The 17,756-nt window shown below is 43.8% G+C and overlaps 1 protein-coding gene across 18 annotated transcripts in view; it reads left to right on the top strand.

The window, feature by feature from the left end:
- The window catches only part of CACNA1A (calcium voltage-gated channel subunit alpha1 A), a 262,485-nt gene that overhangs the window by 134,260 nt on the left and 110,469 nt on the right, over positions 1-17,756 (top strand). For 14 of the 18 annotated variants that reach the window (XR_007243931.1, XR_007243930.1, XR_007243929.1 and 11 more), the window contains exons 11-22: positions 909-1,121; positions 2,311-2,423; positions 3,857-3,969; positions 5,087-5,218; positions 5,801-5,873; positions 8,553-8,670; positions 10,052-10,119; positions 10,973-11,079; positions 13,674-14,483; positions 15,518-15,984; positions 16,940-17,078; positions 17,451-17,580. Coding sequence is in view for 15 of the 18 variants with exons in the window: in XM_048489718.1 (XP_048345675.1) it covers positions 909-1,121; positions 2,311-2,423; positions 3,857-3,969; positions 5,087-5,218; positions 5,801-5,873; positions 8,553-8,670; positions 10,052-10,119; positions 10,973-11,079; positions 13,674-14,483; positions 15,518-15,984; positions 16,940-17,078; positions 17,451-17,580 (2,483 nt within the window). In the remaining 3 variants the exon portion in view is untranslated. The remainder of the gene's footprint in view (positions 1-908; positions 1,122-2,310; positions 2,424-3,856; positions 3,970-5,086; positions 5,219-5,800; positions 5,874-8,552; positions 8,671-10,051; positions 10,120-10,972; positions 11,080-13,673; positions 14,484-15,517; positions 15,985-16,939; positions 17,079-17,450; positions 17,581-17,756) is intronic. The other 4 variants (XM_048489717.1, XM_048489721.1, XM_048489720.1 and 1 more) reach the window with 1 other exon arrangement.

Raw genomic sequence — 17,756 nt, 5'->3', positions numbered from 1 at the left:
TTTGTTTATATTTTGTAAATGTTAACTATTTACTGTTCTGATTTAAATTATTTACGTTATTGTGCTATGAATTATTTATAGATTGGGGGTGTCATGCATTGATTGTACGTGTTACATTGACTACATGTAAACTGCCCTGAGACTGGGCTTTGGCTGCAGTAGGGTGGAATATAAGTCCAATAAAAGTAAAGTCAATCCAATAAGTAAAAGTTAAAATTCTGGGTTTGTGCACATGCAAGTGCTGCTATTCTGATAGAGACTTTCCAGTGCCGCACTTTGGACTAAGAAGTAGTTACTATGCTTATTGCCATTCTTGGTTCCAACTGGACAGAGCAATCGCAAGAACTGCAAACTATCCCAAAATGCACTTCAGAATGTTTCCAATCTTTGTAGCATCTGTGGAACCTTCTGTTACAGAACAGAAAACTATGAAACAGTCAGAGTGAATTTATTTAATTTATTAATTGAAGGGGTTTTTGTGCTGCCTCAACAGGGTTCTGCTTGGGGCAGCTTACAATTAAAATAATATTACCATGGAAATGTATTAATTTTGGTTGCCTCAACACGGTTTTTATTGACTGTTGGGAGCAGGACAGTAGAATAATGAGGTGTTCTTTGGTCTTTAAAGATGTCCTTCAAAGCTAGTATGGCTAATTATGCCACGTCCTGTGAAAATTGATAAGTCCCCTTCTCTTGAAAGACCTTAAGTCTGGGTCTGCATTTTGAGGGTCAAAATGAGACCTTTGTTGGGAGTAAATTGTCATGCCTCTGCCTAGTTCAGGATATAGAACTGCAAAGACTGGTATTTTCCAAGATGGGATACTGTGTTGGATGGACCACAGGGCTGAACCAGTCTGGCATGATCCACACTCTAAAGACCTCTTCTCCTAACATCTTGTTTTTCTCAGCAGGTTCACCCTTCGCTCGAGCCAGCATCAGAAGTGCCAAGCTGGAAAACGCCACTTTCTTTCACAAAAAGGAGCGGAGGTTGCGTTTCTATATCCGCCGAATGGTCAAAACTCAGGCCTTTTACTGGACAGTCCTCAGTCTGGTAGCTCTCAACACTTTGTGTGTTGCTATAGTACACTACGACCAGCCAGATTGGCTATCTGACTTCCTCTGTGAGTGCCGTAGCCCACATACCTTTGTTAAACAGAACTGTAGATTTGAAAGGATGGAGAGAGGGCCCTTACAATCATTTAGCCGACACCCCTGAGTAGTACAAATCATGAAAACTTTGTCAGTGTTTACCATAGGAACTTTCTCTTTTTTTGCATTTTGCAGTATAGCCAGTTAAAACAAATTTCATATGATTAGTAAAGTTCTCTGTTAAGCACTGGCATCTATAAATAATCAGAATTCCTAGAGAGGACTGACATCACTTCCAGGGGAAACTGACTACCATTTTTTAAATTTTTATTTTTCTCCTGCTGCCACTCTGAGTAGTGGTGGAAAATGCCCGCGGTGGCAGAGAATCCCCACCAGGTGTGTTGTGTTGTTCTTGTTTTAAATATTTTATTGAATCTTTTAAATAAATATATAAATGGTCTTTCCACATGGAAGGCTGGGAGCTGTAGTTCTTGTAGTGAGCTAGGAATTGCTAGCAGTGAATACTCAGCCCCCTCACCAAACTGTCATTTCCATAATTCTTTTGAAGAAACTAATGACAATCTTTATTGAGCTGATATACCCAGGTTTAAAATGCATTTAGGCCCCATGAAGCAGCTGAGTAGAAACAGGTCTCATTTTCACTTGGCTTGTAAGCCTTCAGAAGAAAACAAACAAGAGATCAAGTCATGGATCTCCTAAGTACTGTGCAGCTGGGCCTTAAAAGCTAGACAATAAAGAGATATGGTTCTTGGGTTCTAGTCTGGGTGCAGGCAAGAGGGTTGCTATTGGACCCCCCCCCCCCCGTTTCCTCTCCTGCACTGGGCTAGAAAAAGCATAATAAATTTGGTGGGAATCTCTTCCTGTATTCAGCACTTATTGTCTTGAATATCCAAGGTTGCTTTGGCGCAGGAAAATTATCTCCTAAGCAACCCCTCATAGTTAGAAAACCATAAATGCCAAGGGACCCTTATATGGCTGTAGGATGACTGAGCACTTTTCGGGCCCTCAAAGATAGACAATACATTGATTCATTTCTGTTAGGGAAGGTTAAGAAAGGGATTCCTGAGGAGTCTGGAGAGGGATGATTTTGTGAAGTGGAAAACAAAGGAGCAACAACTTGGTGAGGTAGAAAAGCATGGCTCTGACCCAATTCCTGTCCCCTTGCCCCTCCCCTTTTCTCTCTCTGTTTTTTTGTTCCAGACTATGCAGAATTCATTTTCTTAGGGCTCTTTATGTCCGAAATGTTTATAAAAATGTATGGGCTCGGAACGCGGCCTTACTTTCACTCATCCTTCAACTGCTTCGACTGTGCTGTAAGTCCATACAACATGGCTGGTCTTTTATAACTGCCTGCATTATTATCAGACTTGGAGCTACTCCAGTAGACCATGTGCTCCTCTGTGAATTTTAGATGGCTAGTCACTGTGTAGACCAACCAGCAGGCAAACTGAGGAGAATCTGTGACTCAGATGTTGTCTAGAAGTATCCCATGCTCTTACAATAGGAGCTTTCTTATCCAGTCCTGTCTTACCTTATGAAGTTACACAAATATAATGCTGGTAGTTCCTCACTCATATGGAACTTATACCAGCTAGGTCAAACTAATCATCTGATTGTTACTTTAACTTTTAAAAATATGATTAGTCAAAACCACCTCCTGCTTGGTTTCCTTTGTCATTGTAGATGGCATCATGCAATCATGAAGTAGTTAAACATTAGATGAAGTCCATTTTGGATATGGAAGCTAAAACCATGGAGGCCAAGATAAGAGAAAATCAAGAATGTGATTTCAATTTGTACATCTTTAAAATTGCTCCTGATCATAACCAAAGGATAACTTTTGTCTACCTAGCTTATATTTTGAGATTTTTGGAGATTTAGAATATAATGGTGAGGAGAGTAGTTATGGTCGATTCCCCACAGGGAAATTCTATCTAGATCAAACCAAATTTCTAAAGAAACCTCACCTTTTAATCGAGGTTTCAATCTCCCCACTGCAGCAAAGACATGTAGGCCTATCTTGGATCCCAGAAATGTAGCAATCCCCACTACCATGCAGTTTCCTTTGCAAGTCTCTCCTGATTGGCTGACATTCCGTTTTGGGGCAGGACCTTTTGGGGGCGGTAAATTTTTCCCAGCGACTTGCTAACCTGAGGTTCGCCCGTTTGCAAGAATGAACGTTTAAGCTTTAAGGCGCTAAGCGAGTTTTTGCTCGTTTGGAAGGGTGAACAGTTAATCATTTAAGCGGTTTTTCGTTATGCTAACGTGTCTCGCTGAGACCAACGGCAAAATCGAAACCCAGAAGAGGCTGCACACACATCGCTCAGCACCCGCCGAGAGCTGATTGGTTGCTAGATTTGTGTCACACTCCACGGTGGGAATTTCAAACACAGATTGGATCCTCCCCACGAAACTGGATCGAAAGCGTGTTAAGGGGAAAAGTTGTACTTGCAAGCAGGTTTTGCCAGGACATGGGATAAGGGGGAGAACGAGTGGCAGAAACGGGATGAATCCCTGTTCATCGCTCAAGCAGTGGGGAGTTCTTGCTGAAACCTGGATATTTCTTGACTGTGGGGAATCGACCTATGTTACTATGTAATGGGTGGAGAGATGTATACATTAGCAGCATGTTTCTGAGCAGAAGTTAGGGCTACCAGATGATTGGTATTCTAGAGGACATGTTGCCATTTAGAACAATACAGCTTCTAATGCCTGGCACTAAACCTGTTACTCTGTTTTTGGGCAGGTTATTATTGGGAGCATCTTTGAGGTGATCTGGGCTGTGGTGAAGCCTGGCACTTCCTTTGGGATCAGCGTCTTACGAGCTCTCAGGTTACTGCGCATTTTCAAAGTTACAAAGTAAGTTTTCTTAGATAACTTCTACAGGGGTGTTTGGGCCTGGCTTGGGTCTGAAAGCGCAGTGGGGGTTTTGAGAGCTCCTGCATGGCAGAGTGGCATTTATGCACTTTTTGTCTTTTCCTTGCTTTCTTGTGACCTTTCCTAAGCTTGCTTTGCTATGGCTTTTCTGGAAAGATAGTCAAATAGGGTAGATGCCTTATGGATGGGCAACTGCAGTTTTTTACTGGTGCCATCCAGAGGAGCACCATGGGTAAATGGCGCCCGGAGACAAATTGTCTCCAGGATGCCCCCCCAGGCTCTGCCCCACCGCCACCCCGGCTCCACCCCCTGATGCCCCCAGGTTCCAAACCCCCCACTGACCTTGACCCTGCCCATGTCACCATGGACATGGGCAAGGTCTAGGGTGCCCACCTCCCCTCCCCCTGCTGCCTCATCGTTTTTGTGTGCCTCGACTGACACGGATAGGTTGAGGCACGTGAAAACGACAAGGCAGCCGGACTTCCTGGTCATGTGGGGGGGGCCAATTTTGCGCCCCCCACGTGACCAGAAGAGTGGCGCCCGGGGACAAGGGGTACCCCTTGTCCCTAGGTAGATATGCCACTGGTGCCATCCGAATTGCACACTATATTCCCTGCCACAATTCCTTGTGGCTGCCATTCCCCCCTTCCAGTTCCACCTTTTTTTTCTCAGTTGGCAATTGACATACGGCTACAGCTGTCTAGTAGAGTAGTGAGGGGGAAGGGCAGTCACAGGTGGTTGAGCAGTGAAAGTGTGGGGTAACTGGCATGTTGATGCTTTGAGAGCTTTACTGTCACGTGAAAGCATCCTTAATGATCACTCAACAGTGTATTGCTATGAGATGGCTAGGACCTAGAACTGTGTTTGTCATTTTCATGCTACTCTGTAAAAATAGTTTGTGGTGACTACTGTTATGTTATATACAGACATTTCTTGTAAACTGAAACTAGCTAAGCTATTATCTTTCATCCTGACCTTGCAAGGCCAGAATGGTAATTCTCTTTCTTTTTGCATCCCCTGAAATGAGTGTTGTGTATGTGATGCTTTGCCCCTGAAGATGGGGCTCTCCTCTCAACTCATCTGTGGATTGCCTTGGCAGGTACTGGGCTTCCCTTCGGAACCTAGTTGTATCTCTGCTGAACTCCATGAAGTCCATCATCAGCCTCCTTTTCCTCCTCTTCCTCTTCATAGTCGTCTTTGCCCTTTTGGGAATGCAGCTCTTTGGGGGCCAGTAAGTAATGCAGCTTTTTGGGAGCAAGGCAGAAGGGGATTATTATAACCTTCCTTGTTACATCTTTTGCTAGTCTGGGGCATTGCTGTAGTCATAATTGCCCTTGTATTTTCCTCTTCTCATCTTTTAGGAAATGACAAGGTGGAAGTTAACAGATGGTCCGTATTCAAAACTTATGTAGAGGAATGTAGAATTTCGCCCCACACCTCACCCTGGCTAGAGCCCTGATTTTAAAAAAATAAAAATAAACCAAAGAAGCCATGTGGAAATTCAAAGAGCTAATATTCCTGTCCTGTTTCATCTCAGACCCTTGGGGTTATAAACCAGAACTTCTGGTGATTGTGGCAGTGTTTCTGTTGGATTTGGAAAAGCTGTGATTTCTTCACTCACAAACACCCCCACATGCCCCCTACACACATGCATAACTACATTCAGGCAACCACCATCCCCCTTTAGTTTCTGCAGTACCTGCAGTAGAGAAACTAGAAGTGGATAGCCTTGGGAGCTTGAGAGAAGAAATTAAATTAAAGCAGCTCCATATAACATTTATGTTTGTGTTGAATTGATGTTTCCCCTGTACAGGTTCAATTTTGTTCAAGGGACCCCTCCGACCAACTTTGACACTTTCCCAGCAGCAATAATGACAGTATTTCAGGTAAGGTGGGGAATGGGAAGGTGCCCACTTGGTGTGTTAAGACCTTCTCCAGGTGAAGGCCTCTTTCTAACCTTCGCATGGAATTCATGTAGAGTTGCCATAAGTGCATGGCTGGATTCTCTGTTGATGTTGTAGCTGCCTTTTCTACCTGCTGTTGTTTCTTGTCCTGTTTAATGGAAAGGGAGAAAAATAACAACATACTTTTCACAAAATATGGCAGGTCAGTTCAGGATGCTTGCTACATTTTCGGGCTTTTTGGGTGGGAGAGCAGAATTGCCTGTTCATATTTTGTATTCTTGGGTTTGCAGTTACGTCACTGCAAGCAGAGAACTCTTTATGACTGGACTGCCTATTCTTTACAGAATGGCAAGAGGAAATGTATTGTTGTCAATCCAGATTTTCTGTTCTACGTTGTATCATTACTTTGGAAGCAGTATTATTCATATAGCTGGAGCTGTATGCAGGTTTACAAATCAGCACTATTTTGTTTTAATTTTTTTCACAGTGCATACCACTGTTTTGTAAACTTCTTTTTTCTCTTTGCTGTAAATGTTCTTTGCTTTATTCCTTTGAGTTCTAGCTATTTATTTACAAAATTTATAAACCTGTTTTTCTGCCCAGTCACCAAGGCAGGTAACAATTAAAAGCGGAGCATTATAAAACCAATTTCAAATCAACAGTAAAGTACTTATGTCAACATATAAACCAAGCAACTAAAACAAAGGGCAAGAAGGAGATATCAGTGAGGCAAAAGCAAAAAACAACAGAGTCTTCAGATGACACTAAGAGAAGGGGACAGAGGACTATGTCTGCAGTTCCACAATTCTGTTGTCATGACTGAGAAGGCCCTCTCTCAGATTGCTCTCTCTCAGTTCCACAATTCTGTTGTCATGACTGAGAAGGCCCTCTCTCAGATTGCAGGAGGGGGGCACCTAAAGCAGGGCCTTGTACATCATACTTTTAGTCCTCTATTACTTCAAGAAACTCAGAACAATGTACATGGATTTCCCTTCCTCCGTGTTATCTCCAACAACTCTGTGATGTAGATTCAGACTGAGAGAGGTTGCCCTCTTTTCATGGCCAAGTGAGGATTTGAACCCAGATCTCCCCAGTCCCAGTTCAGCACTCCAGCCACTAGTCTGTACTAGTCTAAAAATAGCCTGTATTTCTTTAATGAATTGATACCTGTTAATATTTTATGTAGAAATTTACTTAATTGGCTTGAGCTTTGCAGAGGCCTTCTAGAATGGTAAGAAACAGGTTTCATAAGGGATGGACTAACATAGGGCAACCGTGAAATGATCTTCTAGCCAGTGACACAGTAACACAGAATGAAGTCAGAGTACATCATTTCTTTACATGACAATATCAATATTAGATTCTGTGACAGAATGATCCAGCTGACTCACAGACCCTGCTCCCTTTCTGCCCTTCAAGGTGTTAAGACAGTAAGGGTCTTCAGAGGCACACCATTTTCTTGGCTGACTCAACCCTTGGATGGGGTTTCTTGTGTTTCTCCTTTGGTGCACTGCCATCTGGTCAGTTTCAGAAATATTTGCCAAGAGGGCCAGCACTCTGGCTTTCTTAACTGCCAATTAAGGCTCCATCTAGTGCCCTCATTTCCCGCCACCCAATGGATCAAATCTTTTCTTTCTGGACTTACTAGAAAGACGCTATCTAGCCTCCTACATTTAAGTCTCAGTCACCTTCTGGGTGTGAGGTTCCAGCAAAGGTGTGTGATGAGCACTTCATTTTATTGTCGAAGGCTTTCACGGCCGGAATCACTTGGGTGCTGTGTGGTTTCCGGGCTGTATGGCTGTGTTCTAGCAGCATTCTCTCCTGACATTTCGCCTGCATCTGTGGCTGGCATCTTTAGAGGATCTGATGTTGGGAAAGCAAGTGGAGTATATATATTTGTTGGAGTGTCCAGGGTGGGTGGAGAAACATAGTCTGTGAGTAACAAAGAAGGCAACCAGGTCAATAGTTGAGGGCATCTGAATAGAAGTATGAGTAACAATGAAGACTATAGCATGGGAGTTTGCTAACATGACCTTGCTATCTCCATTGACACTCCCATGCTATAGTCTTCATTGTTACTCATACTTCTATTCAGATGCCCTCAACTATTGACCTGGTTGCCTTCTTTGTTACTCACTGAGCTAACTACTCCACCCACCCTGGGCTATAACAAATATATATACTCCACCCTTGCTATCTCAGTCTGAAGATGCCAGCCACAGGCTCAATATCTAGGAAAAGCCCTACTAGAAAGATACAACTCATAACTCCAGGCTCCTACTACATTTCTCTGGCCAGGTTGATCACTTGCACTTATAAAGCCTTGATGGGCTCCATATTTGCTAGAGCCATTGACATAATGGACAATACTTGGAAGCAGTTGACTCCCCCCCCCCCACGCCTGCCTGTCTTCTGTGTACAACCCCCCCACCCCCACTTTTTCAGACCAAGTGTGAGGTTTGTGCCAAGCCAAAGCCTTAAAATAAAATGCATTTCTCCATAGATTCCATAAAAAATGCCCAGAAATTATTTTCAAGTTATTGAAGTTAGCATTACTTTTCTCACGTGAGCAACCCTGAAGTCCTGTTGTAGATAATCTAGTGGATTTGCCTGCATTGTATTTGATAGTTGAAATTTCTAGTTATTTTTTGTGTCTTTTAGATCTTGACTGGTGAAGACTGGAACGCAGTGATGTATGACGGTATACAATCTCAGGGTGGTGTCAACAAAGGAATGGTGTTCTCAATCTATTTTATTGTACTGACCTTGTTTGGTAACTGTATCCTTTGTTGGAAAATGTAGTTGTTCTTATACAACTTATGGGACTACACTGGAAACTTTGAGAGGAGAGGAAAAACCTAGTGATTATATCAACATCAGGAGCCTGGAAGCCAGAATACTTCAGTAGTTCAGTAGTTACCTTTGATGATTATGGCAAGTACCTTCCATTGTCACTGTTCCAATTAAGCAAGGAAGGAAATGCACAGCCTGTTCAAACATGGGAGGGCAGTCCGTGAATGCATGCAACCCAGAGATGGTATCTTACAGCCCAATTCAGAGTCGATGGGCTGAAGGGAGTTATGGAGGCAGTGGCCCTACATTAGCGGAAATGCCCTTCCTGGAGCACTTATCCTAGTGGAAGGGGAAATCCATTGGTGGGTGGCCATTGTGGGCTCCAGGGATGCCCTGCCCTGCCGTGGTGTTGAGTGCTGTGTCAGTGCCCCAGTACCTTTGCCGACCCCACCAGCATAGTGGTGGTATTCTGGAGGTGTGGCCAGGGGTGAAGCTGATATTAATCAGCTTCTACCCTGGCTTTCCCTCTGGATGCACTGTGGTCCCAGGCTAAGGATGGCCTAGGTCCATGGAGCTCTGCGAAGAGCTTTAAGGCAGTGGGGAGGGCTTTGTTATTTTTTTCCTTTCCATACCACCAAAAAGCCCTCTGGAGGCGGTGGGGCAGTGCAACTGCAGCGCTGTCATCATCCACCTGGGCCTCTGGATTGGGCTGCCTGTTAGCCAATAGTTTATTCAGTAGAAACTAAAGGTTATTTCAAGGCAACCTAATGTTGTCAAAGGCTTTCACAGCCGGATTCAAGTGGTTCTGGTGGGTTTTCCGGGCTCTTATGGCCATGGTCTGGTGGATCTTGTTCCTAACGTTTCGCCTGCATCTGTGGCTGGCATCTTCAGAGGTGTATCACAGAGGGAAGTCTGTTACACACTGTGTCCAGAGAGAAGGAAATGTTTGGGGTATATATTGTCCATGTCCCCGGGTGGGGAACCAATCAGTAAGTGTTTGGGTGGAACTTGTTATGCAAAGATGTGGTTGATAGTATTGTATTGCGGGTGGGGCTTATCAGTCCCGGGAGTGATACACCTCTGAAGATGCCAGCCACAGAGGCAGGCAAAACGTTAGGAACAAGATCCACCAGACAGCCTGGAAAACCCACCAGAACCAACCTAGTCTTGTTCTTAAGTTTTGAAACCATGTCGTCATTGGGGATATCCATTCTGTAAAGAACATAATACACTGAAATTTAACTAAAGGTTATGATGGATTCAAGGAAAATACCTGCAAGGGGCTCCCAGGCATTAAAATGCTCTTGTATAGTCAAGTGGAGTTGCATTAAAGTTCCTGTTGCTTTGCCTTCACTCTCAACATTCAGACACCTTGCTCAATGTCTTCTTGGCTATCGCTGTGGATAATCTAGCCAATGCACAAGAACTCACCAAGGTGGGACTACTTCTTCAGCATAAGAGCTCAGGAAACTGTCGGCATACTTTCTAATTAAATATGATGATTTTAAGATGTATCTAGGGGATAGGGAAAAGGGAGAGTCCATATTCCCATTGAATAGGATTGTAAGTGAGTGGTAGCCAGTCGGAACTGGTGTTAGTTACATCATGCTAGAAGCTGTGACCAGGAGGTAGGTTGTAGTTCCACTGGATAAATTTAATTGATCCCTCGTTCCTGTTCTGTAAGGGTGTTCCTTATTGAGGCATATATAAATGATGAGCATTCTGAATCAGCACCTTTGAAGTACTGCAAACCATATGTAGGTTTTTCCAGTTCCAGTGTTGGTCACTACCATCCCTGAGGTCAGTGCAGGTGATAGGCGAAGTCAGAAATGACCATGTCAGCACCTCATGCTACATGGTGCTTCTTCCTAACCTTCCTGTTGCTTCCTGTTTAGGATTGAAGTCACTGAAGGAAGCTGCTGTCTAGATCCCTTTTTAACTTTCCGATTTGTATGCTTGGAAGGAGACTGTTTCTTTTTTCTCTTGTTTTAATTTTGCTTCCCTTCTGCTCTGCCCCCTGCTGAAAATATACCATGCTGATTATATAGGAAATTCAGTCCTCTTCTTGACTGGGGAAGGAATCAAAGCAACTGGTATGGAAGTGTCCATTGTATTTAATTTAGTGTTGAAGTTTTTCTCACATGAGCAGCAAATGGTCGTGTGGTCAAAATGATAGGTGGACTTCAGTTTTGTGATATCGGCATTTACTTAGCCAAGAAATGAACACCAGATTTCTCCAGGATGGTTCAAGGCAATGGCAGCTTATTTGTACTATATGGACTTCGCAGGATGAACAAGAAGAAGAAGAAGCAGCCAACCAGAAACTTGCTCTCCAGAAGGCAAAAGAGGTAGCAGAAGTGAGCCCTTTGTCTGCAGCCAACATGTCGATAGCAGTGTAAGTGCTGTGTTGTTTAGTCTGTGTCCTGAATGGCTTTTGGGTACTGTCTCTCACTGATACAGAGTTGGATTCTCAATGAGTGGTTTAACTGGAGATTCTCTCCTGCATCCTGTCGGAGGATCTGTACTAAACAATATTTAAAGCCTTGCCTATGCAAAACTTATTAGTAGCCGGGTTCTCAAGGCTTTTAGGGGGATTTATGACCTTTAACTCTGAGAATACAAAAGAGTAGGGAGAAGGGTTCAATTCCCTAAACTATTAACCAGCAAACCAGACAAAACCCCACAAAACACCGGTAGAAACGTGTATCTTTTATTGAATTAAGATATTCTTTTTATTTAGCAAGGCATGAAAAAGTTACTCCTACAATTGGTAGACTTGAAAAAGTTACTCCTACAATTTCTATGAAGATAAATGTTAAAGTTAATCACCACTCCTAGCAATGCTTGATCATATTATAGGAAGTAATAGTTTTAAAAAGCAAATCGGGTTTCTGCTTTTTGTCCCACTACTTTTAGGGATTATCAAAAAACACACGTTGCCCATGAAGTCTCACCTAGAGATCTCACCTATTCTTCTGAGACTTCCAACTACAGAGATCTGATTTGCTTGCCCTGGGAGTGAATATTTATAGAAAAATATCAATTTTATCTTTTCCTAAATCTGCTCTGTTATAATCATGTGATCATATCTAGACATCTCATGATTGTCACTAAATATGAGATAAGCCACCTAAGTACAAATAAGCTAATCACCATGTGCATGTGAGTTACCTCTGATATAGCAAGATAAGAAGGCCAATTTCAACTCTTAACCTCTATTAAAAAGCAATTGATCTTTTTCTGTAACTGCTTCAACTAACTATCCAAGATGAAGGTAGATCTAAGCAATAGAGTTTGTTAAAAATGCTTGAACTCTCAGTCAACTTGCAAACTCAGCAAGAAGACAGGAGTAATATCATTACTACAGCCACAGTTGCTCCTAGTCGGGGTGGCAGGGAAAACTTTTTCACTGTTAGCTGTGTGGGAAAGTTGGTGGTGGTGTGCAAAGTTTGCCTCCACAAGCACTCTCGTGCTAGCCTTCCAAGCAGAAAGGAATCACAATTTCAGTGGCAGCACAAGTCACAGCAAGGAGAAGAATGGTGTGTGTAGGGTGTGGTCATCACTATTCCAACCTTTGCTGCTCCTAAAAGAAAGCATCACTGAATGGAGGTAGGAGGAATGTAGATTGTATGGTTATTTTCAGCTACTTAGCTCAAGCAGAAGAGTCCTCTAGCATTTCTGGACAGAAACTGTATATCTCAAGAGATAACTACACAGTCCTGGCCGGCCCGGGATGTTCTGGTGCAAGACCAAACAGCACCTCTTGTTCTTTGTCCCATAAATTGCCTGAAAATACAGTAAGGGTTTTTCCCCCAGAAGGGCTGTTTTGAAAATCAGGCGCCTTCTCAAATTATATAAATTAGTGGTGTGTGCTATTTGAAAAATTATTCTGCCAGGCCTTTTTTTTTTTTTTGGGGGGGGGGGGGGTTAGCCATTGATTTGCCATCCCCTATATTCCAACTGGTGGGTGAACTATGTGTAATCTTATGCTGCTACCACTATGTCTACCCTCATCATAAAAAACTGGATTACCATCTTGCCATCTAATTTTGTACTGTATTTGTTAATTTATTAATTTTAATTGTTTTTATATTTATTAATTTTTATTTATTTTTTGAATTTATATACCGCCCTTCCCCGAATATTTGTATTGCCCGAATATTCCTCAATATTTGTAATTGGGTTTTATATTATTGAATTTTATATGTTCTAAACCGCCCAGAGCTCTTTGGGGGTGGGCGGTATAAGAAATCAAACAAACAAACAAACAAACAAACTCAGAGGTGGGATCCAACCAGTTCTCACCACTTCTCTAGAAGTGGTTACTAATTTTTTCTGAGTGCCGAGAAGGGGTTACTAAAGCAACCCAATAGGGACTGGAGGTGCGGCAATAGGGAGGTGCCCAATAGGGACTGGAGGTGCCCAATAGGGACTGGAGGTGCCCAATAGGGACTGGAGGTCCGTGTGTGCGGCAGCACCACTGTTTGAATCCCACCACCATCGGAACCTGTTATTAACATTTTTGGATCCCACCACTGAACAAACTGTTATGTCAGGATAATGGAACAAGAAGGGGGGAGGTCAAGAGGTGAAAACAAGAACCAAGAGAAACCTTTCTGCCACAGCAGCTCACCTTCAGCAAGTTTTTTGATTCCTCATGACCTATGCTGGTTCATGGCTGCATACATCTAGACTCATGTCAAGCATTGCCAATGCCAGGTTCAGCCTCCCAACTGAACTCTGTCCCTAATCTTGCATGTTGAACCAATTCCATGCCAGCTGAGACTTACATTCTAGAATGTTCTGTAAATTCACCCCCTTTTGACTTGTGTGACTGCATCCAGAAAACTTACATGTTGGTTGGGTTTAGTTGACCCAGTACAGAAACCAAAAATTAATCACTGGAAAATTAGAACCTTTTATGGCTGTAGTGTTAGGCAGGGATTCTTGGGTGCCAGGGTGTGTTTCAATGATCTGCTTTGCTTTCAGGAAAGAACAACAAAAAAACCAGAAAGCTGCCAAATCCGTATGGGAGCAGCGGACAAGTGAGATGCGGAAGCAGAACTTGTTGGCAAGTCGGGAAGCGCTATACAATGAGCTGGACCCTGAGGATCGCTGGAAGGTCAACTATGCCCGGCAAATGCGGCCGGATATGAAAACTCACTTAGACCGGCCACTAGTGGTAGATCCTCAGGAGAATCGCAACAACAACACCAACAAGACGCGTCCCAATGAACCACCCCTGGACCAGCACTTTGGACAGCAGCGGCCTGAAGAATTCCTACGAAAGCCCCCTCGCTATCATGAGCACGCACAGGATCCTCATGCTTATGAGTGCCCTGACTCTAGTAGCCTAGAGCCGCGACGCCCACGGAGCTGCAGCAAAGAGACTGACTTTAGCCAGGACAGCAGGTACCATGAGATTGACTACCCCAGCAAGGAGCACAATGCTATCATCGACCGTGGCTATCGTGGGGACTATGACTCAGAGCGCATCAAAGTGCTGGACCCACATCGGCATCACCGAGGCAGCAAAGAGAGCCGTAGTGGGTCTCCCCGTACAGCCGATGGTGATCGGGAACACAGGCGGCATCGGGCTCACCGCCGGACACCAGATGAGGGTGGTGGTGAGGAGACTGGCAAAAGTGAGCGCCGGCCTCGGCACCGTGAGGGGAGCAGGCCCGCACGGGGTGATGTCGATGGGGAACAGCCTGATGGAGAAAGGCGCCGACGGCACCGGCATACTGCGCAGTCCACCTATGATGCTGATGGCAAGGAGCGCCGGCACCGGCGTAGGAAGTGAGTAAGGATAGGAAAAAAAGGATGCTCATTGGAGGCTTTTCGAATATTCTATGTCACAGGTGTCAAACTCATGGCCCTCCAGATGTTATGGACTATAGTTCCCATCCTCCCCTGCCAGCATGGGATGGGAACTGTAGTCCATCCCATGGGATGGGAACTGTAGTCCATAACATCTGGAGGGGCGCAAGATTGACACCTATGTCCTATGTCATTGTTTCTTCATCCCACCACCAAAACCCTTCAGAATATTAATTTGCTTAAGTTTTTGTTTTAAGTTAAACTATTATTGTACTGCGTTATGATCCATAGAGCAATCCCTTACTCTGTGGAACATTCTTGGGTTAGCTGACATGAAACCTGGTCAGAGACCTCAAGACAGTAAACATTTGTGACCTGCCTCTCTGCAAAGATAGATCAGAAGTCTTTTTGGAAGTGCAAGCACACAATTGGAGTAAGTGAGTCCTCTTTCACAAAACTGTCACTCTGCTTACTTGTATTGGAACCAGTAGCTCATAGAAGAAGTGGGTGATTTCTGAAGAGGCCACATTGCTGACCTGGAAGAGGGCTGGGCAGCAGAAGCTTAGTTTTTAGTGGCAGGAGGCAGATATTGTAACTGGAGATATGGGGATGGACTGCTTTTATATATTCAGCCCTTATGGCTCCCTCTACCTGAGGCACTTGGCGAACTGCGCCTTCTGCCAGCCAATCAGGTAGGACCTCCTTATATGGAGTGTGCTGTTGACTCTCTCTGGCTTCTGCCAAGGCCTGTCTCACTGGGCCTTACAAAAAAACCACACACCAACCCTTCAGGGTGGGCAAATCCGTCACATATGGTATGTGTGAAGATCAGATCCATTTTGTCAGTAGAAAGTGTATAGTAATGCTCACAGTGGGTTGGGTGAAACAATTATGTGGCCAGTATAAGAACTGGATATTTGAAATCTTGCTTGTTACTGCTCTGTGTGTATTTTAGTGACCAGTAGATCATATTGTGTTGATCTGTTACCTACCTTTTTTCTTGCATGCTACAGAGAGAACCAAGGCTCCGGCCTTCCACCTGGACCAAACCTGTCTACCACACGGCCAATTCAGCAAGATATGGGGCGCATAGATCCCCCAGTGGCTGAGGATATTGACAACATGAAAAATAATAAGCTGGCAACCAATGACACCTCAAATCCTCACACCATCAACCACCCTCAGAATCTTACCAAAGGAGGCAGTCACTCAAACTCCACAGCAAGCCACACCCCTCAAAACGTACCTGTTCCCTTAGACCAGCCACTCCCTAATTCTCAGAATTCTGCCAATCGCCGTGTGCCCAATAACCCTGGCAATCCATCCAACCCAGGACCCCCTAAGAACCCCGAGAACAGTCTCATTGTTACCAACCCCACCACCCAGAACAATCCACCCCAGACTGCTAAGAAACCAGAGCACACGGCAGTGGAGATCCCACCCACTTTCCCACCACCTATTAACAATGCTATCATGCAAGGTGAGCACCAAATACACTGTATCCTTAGAGCTAGATAGTTGTCATGGGGGAAGGCTTTGTTTCATTTAAGGAATGACAGGTAATGGATGGGCCAAATTGGAGTGATAAAATGCCGCATGGGGGAAGAAGTAAATTCTACCCACTCTTTTTGATTCTGAAGCTGTTACAGCAGGTTATTTTCTATCCAAGCCAACAGTACAGATCACTGAAATGCTGAGTGCGAGTCAGCACTTGTGATTCTTGTACATCTTTTCCTTGGGAGGTGGGTTGTGTGGGTGTTTGCCTTCCCCCTTCAGTGTCTGAATTGATTTATTTTTTTATATATCTATATATTCTTAGAGTTCTGCAGGTATGTAGGATCTCTTTGGATGAATTTGTGGGTTTCTGTCACAGCAGCCTGAGAATAATGCTGTTGTCATACAGTGAGGATGAAAAGTCACTGTACACTGACCTGTCAATACTCCATGCACAGAGTAGAATGGAAATACTATATACCAGGCAGATAACAAATAAATATGTGAATTTTATTAAATATCAGTACTCTGGATTGTAAGTGCTCTTGAGCTTTTTTAATGGAAAAGCAGCATGTAAATGAAGTAAGTGAGTGAATAGATATTTGGAGCTCTGTGTTTGTGTAAGCATGTACCAGTGTACCAGTCCAGTTACTCTGCACTTGTGTGTATCCCCACCTACTCTTCCTCTGATAGGTCATTAAACAACAAATAGTTTTGTGGCATTTCATCAGTTTGAACTCACTTCATCAGACCTCTTCCCTATTGTTCTCCCATCTCCTTTGCAATGGACCTCCTGAAATTGTTCCACTGCAATAGAACCAGACCACTCTGCTGCTCAACACAACCTTCCCTTTATCTGGCATGGACTTAATCCTTCGTAAGTAGGCAAAGTAACATTTTGAGACTGACCACACTCTCTTTGTACTTCTCCTGCTTGCCAGTGAACAAGAATGCCAATCCTGAGCCTCTGCCCAAGAAGGAAGAAGAGAAAAAGGAGGAAGATGATGATGATGGGGGAGAGAATGGGCCCAAGCCCATGCCACCATACAGCTCTATGTTCATCCTTTCCACCACTAACCCGTGAGTGTTTGTGGGACTTTGCAGAAGGGGAACAGGTAGCCCACACAATAAAATAAGAAAAGGTGTTAATTGACAGGGTCATTCAATGTTTGGGTTTGTTTCAAAGGAATAGCTCTTGATATTGCAAGGGCTGGACTTTTGGAGCACTGATTTAGACAGACTTCTGGACTGTATGTATTCATGTGAAGAAGGAGGATTGTCATATTGATTGGTTTCATTTGTTTGATCCAGAACAATGCTAGGAGATACTAGGAAGATGGCCATATGGTCCAGAACCCAAGGAGTGTTTCTGTTGACACAACAGGGGAAAGGTACACATCTACCTGGCACTGATGCCTCTTAATAAATCATGCCTTTGCCTATTTGTCCTAGATTCCGGCGGCTGTGCCATTACATTGTCAATCTGCGTTACTTTGAGATCACCATCCTGATGGTGATTGCCATGAGCAGCATTGCACTTGCTGCTGAAGATCCTGTGCAGCCAAGTGCTCCCCGTAACAATGTAAGTTCTGCCTATGTAGCCTTCCTTACCTTCTGTGCATCTCCACTGAAACTCATGTCCTCCGCTACCTAGTTATGGAGATGATTCTTTGGGTACTGAAACAAACTCACCTATTTATATTTTTTTGCAATTTTTTAGCTTCAAACTGACTTTCAGAGGGGCTCAAAGGATTTGAA

The sequence above is a fragment of the Sphaerodactylus townsendi genome, linkage group LG03 (genome assembly GCF_021028975.2).
Source record: "Sphaerodactylus townsendi isolate TG3544 linkage group LG03, MPM_Stown_v2.3, whole genome shotgun sequence".
In the NCBI taxonomy this organism is placed as follows: Eukaryota; Metazoa; Chordata; class Lepidosauria; order Squamata; family Sphaerodactylidae; genus Sphaerodactylus; species Sphaerodactylus townsendi.
Note: the sequence above shows the minus strand (reverse complement) of the source record. Positions and strands in the feature narration are given on the sequence as shown.